Raw genomic sequence first — 875 nt, 5'->3', positions numbered from 1 at the left:
CCCCCCCAGCAGCCCTATGTGCCCCCGGCACAGCCCCTGGGCCCCCCCAGCCCCAGCCCTGCCGGGGGGGCCCCCGACCAGCTCAGCAAAACCAACCTCTACATCCGGGGGCTGCCCCCCCAGCAGCCCTATGTGCCCCCGGCACAGCCCCTGGGCCCCCCCAGCCCCAGCCCTGCCGGGGGGGCCCCCGACCAGCTCAGCAAAACCAACCTCTACATCCGGGGGCTGCACCCCGGCACCACAGACCAGGACCTGGTCAAGCTCTGCCAGCCGTGAGTGGGGCTGGGGTCCCGCTGCCCCCTCCCCCCAGAGCCCCTCGGGGTGGGCTGGGGGTCCCACCGAGTGCTGACACCCCCTTTTTTCCCCCCCCCAGCTACGGGAAGATCGTCTCCACCAAAGCCATCCTGGACAAAACAACCAACAAGTGCAAAGGTTGGGGGGCAGCGGGGCTGGAGAAGGGGGGGGGGTCCGGGGAGGGAGATTTTGGGGGGGGGGTCTCTCTAATCTCTCCCCCCTCCCCAGGTTATGGTTTCGTGGACTTTGACAGCCCCACAGCCGCCCAAAAAGCCGTGACAGCCCTGAAGGCCAGCGGGGTGCAGGCGCAGATGGCCAAGGTACCGACCCCCCCCCGCCAACACCGACCCCCAGAGACCCCCAGGAGCCCCCTCCTCATCCTGCTGACCCCTCCCCACAGCAACAGGAGCAGGACCCCACCAACCTGTACATCTCGAACCTGCCGCTGGGCGTGGACGAGCAGGAGCTGGAGGCGCTGCTGAAGCCCTTCGGGCAGGTGGTCTCCACCCGCATCCTGCGGGACCCCCACGGCGCCAGCCGGGGAGTGGGCTTCGCACGGTACGGGGGGGCTGGGGGGGCTC

General features: G+C 70.2%; 1 protein-coding gene across 1 annotated transcript in view; it reads left to right on the top strand.

The window, feature by feature from the left end:
- Nucleotides 1–120: 120 nt before the first annotated feature.
- Nucleotides 121–875, top strand: part of RBMS2 (RNA binding motif single stranded interacting protein 2) — a gene marked incomplete at both ends in the record, with an annotated part of 3,265 nt that continues 2,510 nt past the window's right edge. The window contains 4 exons of the mRNA XM_041407638.1: nucleotides 121–272; nucleotides 374–432; nucleotides 523–614; nucleotides 695–852. Coding sequence (XP_041263572.1) covers nucleotides 121–272; nucleotides 374–432; nucleotides 523–614; nucleotides 695–852 — 461 coding nt within the window. The remainder of the gene's footprint in view (nucleotides 273–373; nucleotides 433–522; nucleotides 615–694; nucleotides 853–875) is intronic.

This window comes from Onychostruthus taczanowskii, unplaced genomic scaffold (genome assembly GCF_017590055.1).
Source record: "Onychostruthus taczanowskii isolate IOZ18803 unplaced genomic scaffold, ASM1759005v1 scaffold271, whole genome shotgun sequence".
In the NCBI taxonomy this organism is placed as follows: domain Eukaryota; kingdom Metazoa; phylum Chordata; class Aves; order Passeriformes; family Passeridae; genus Onychostruthus; species Onychostruthus taczanowskii.
The sequence above is the reverse complement of the archived record's forward strand: the minus strand, read 5'-3'. Positions and strand labels throughout refer to the sequence as shown.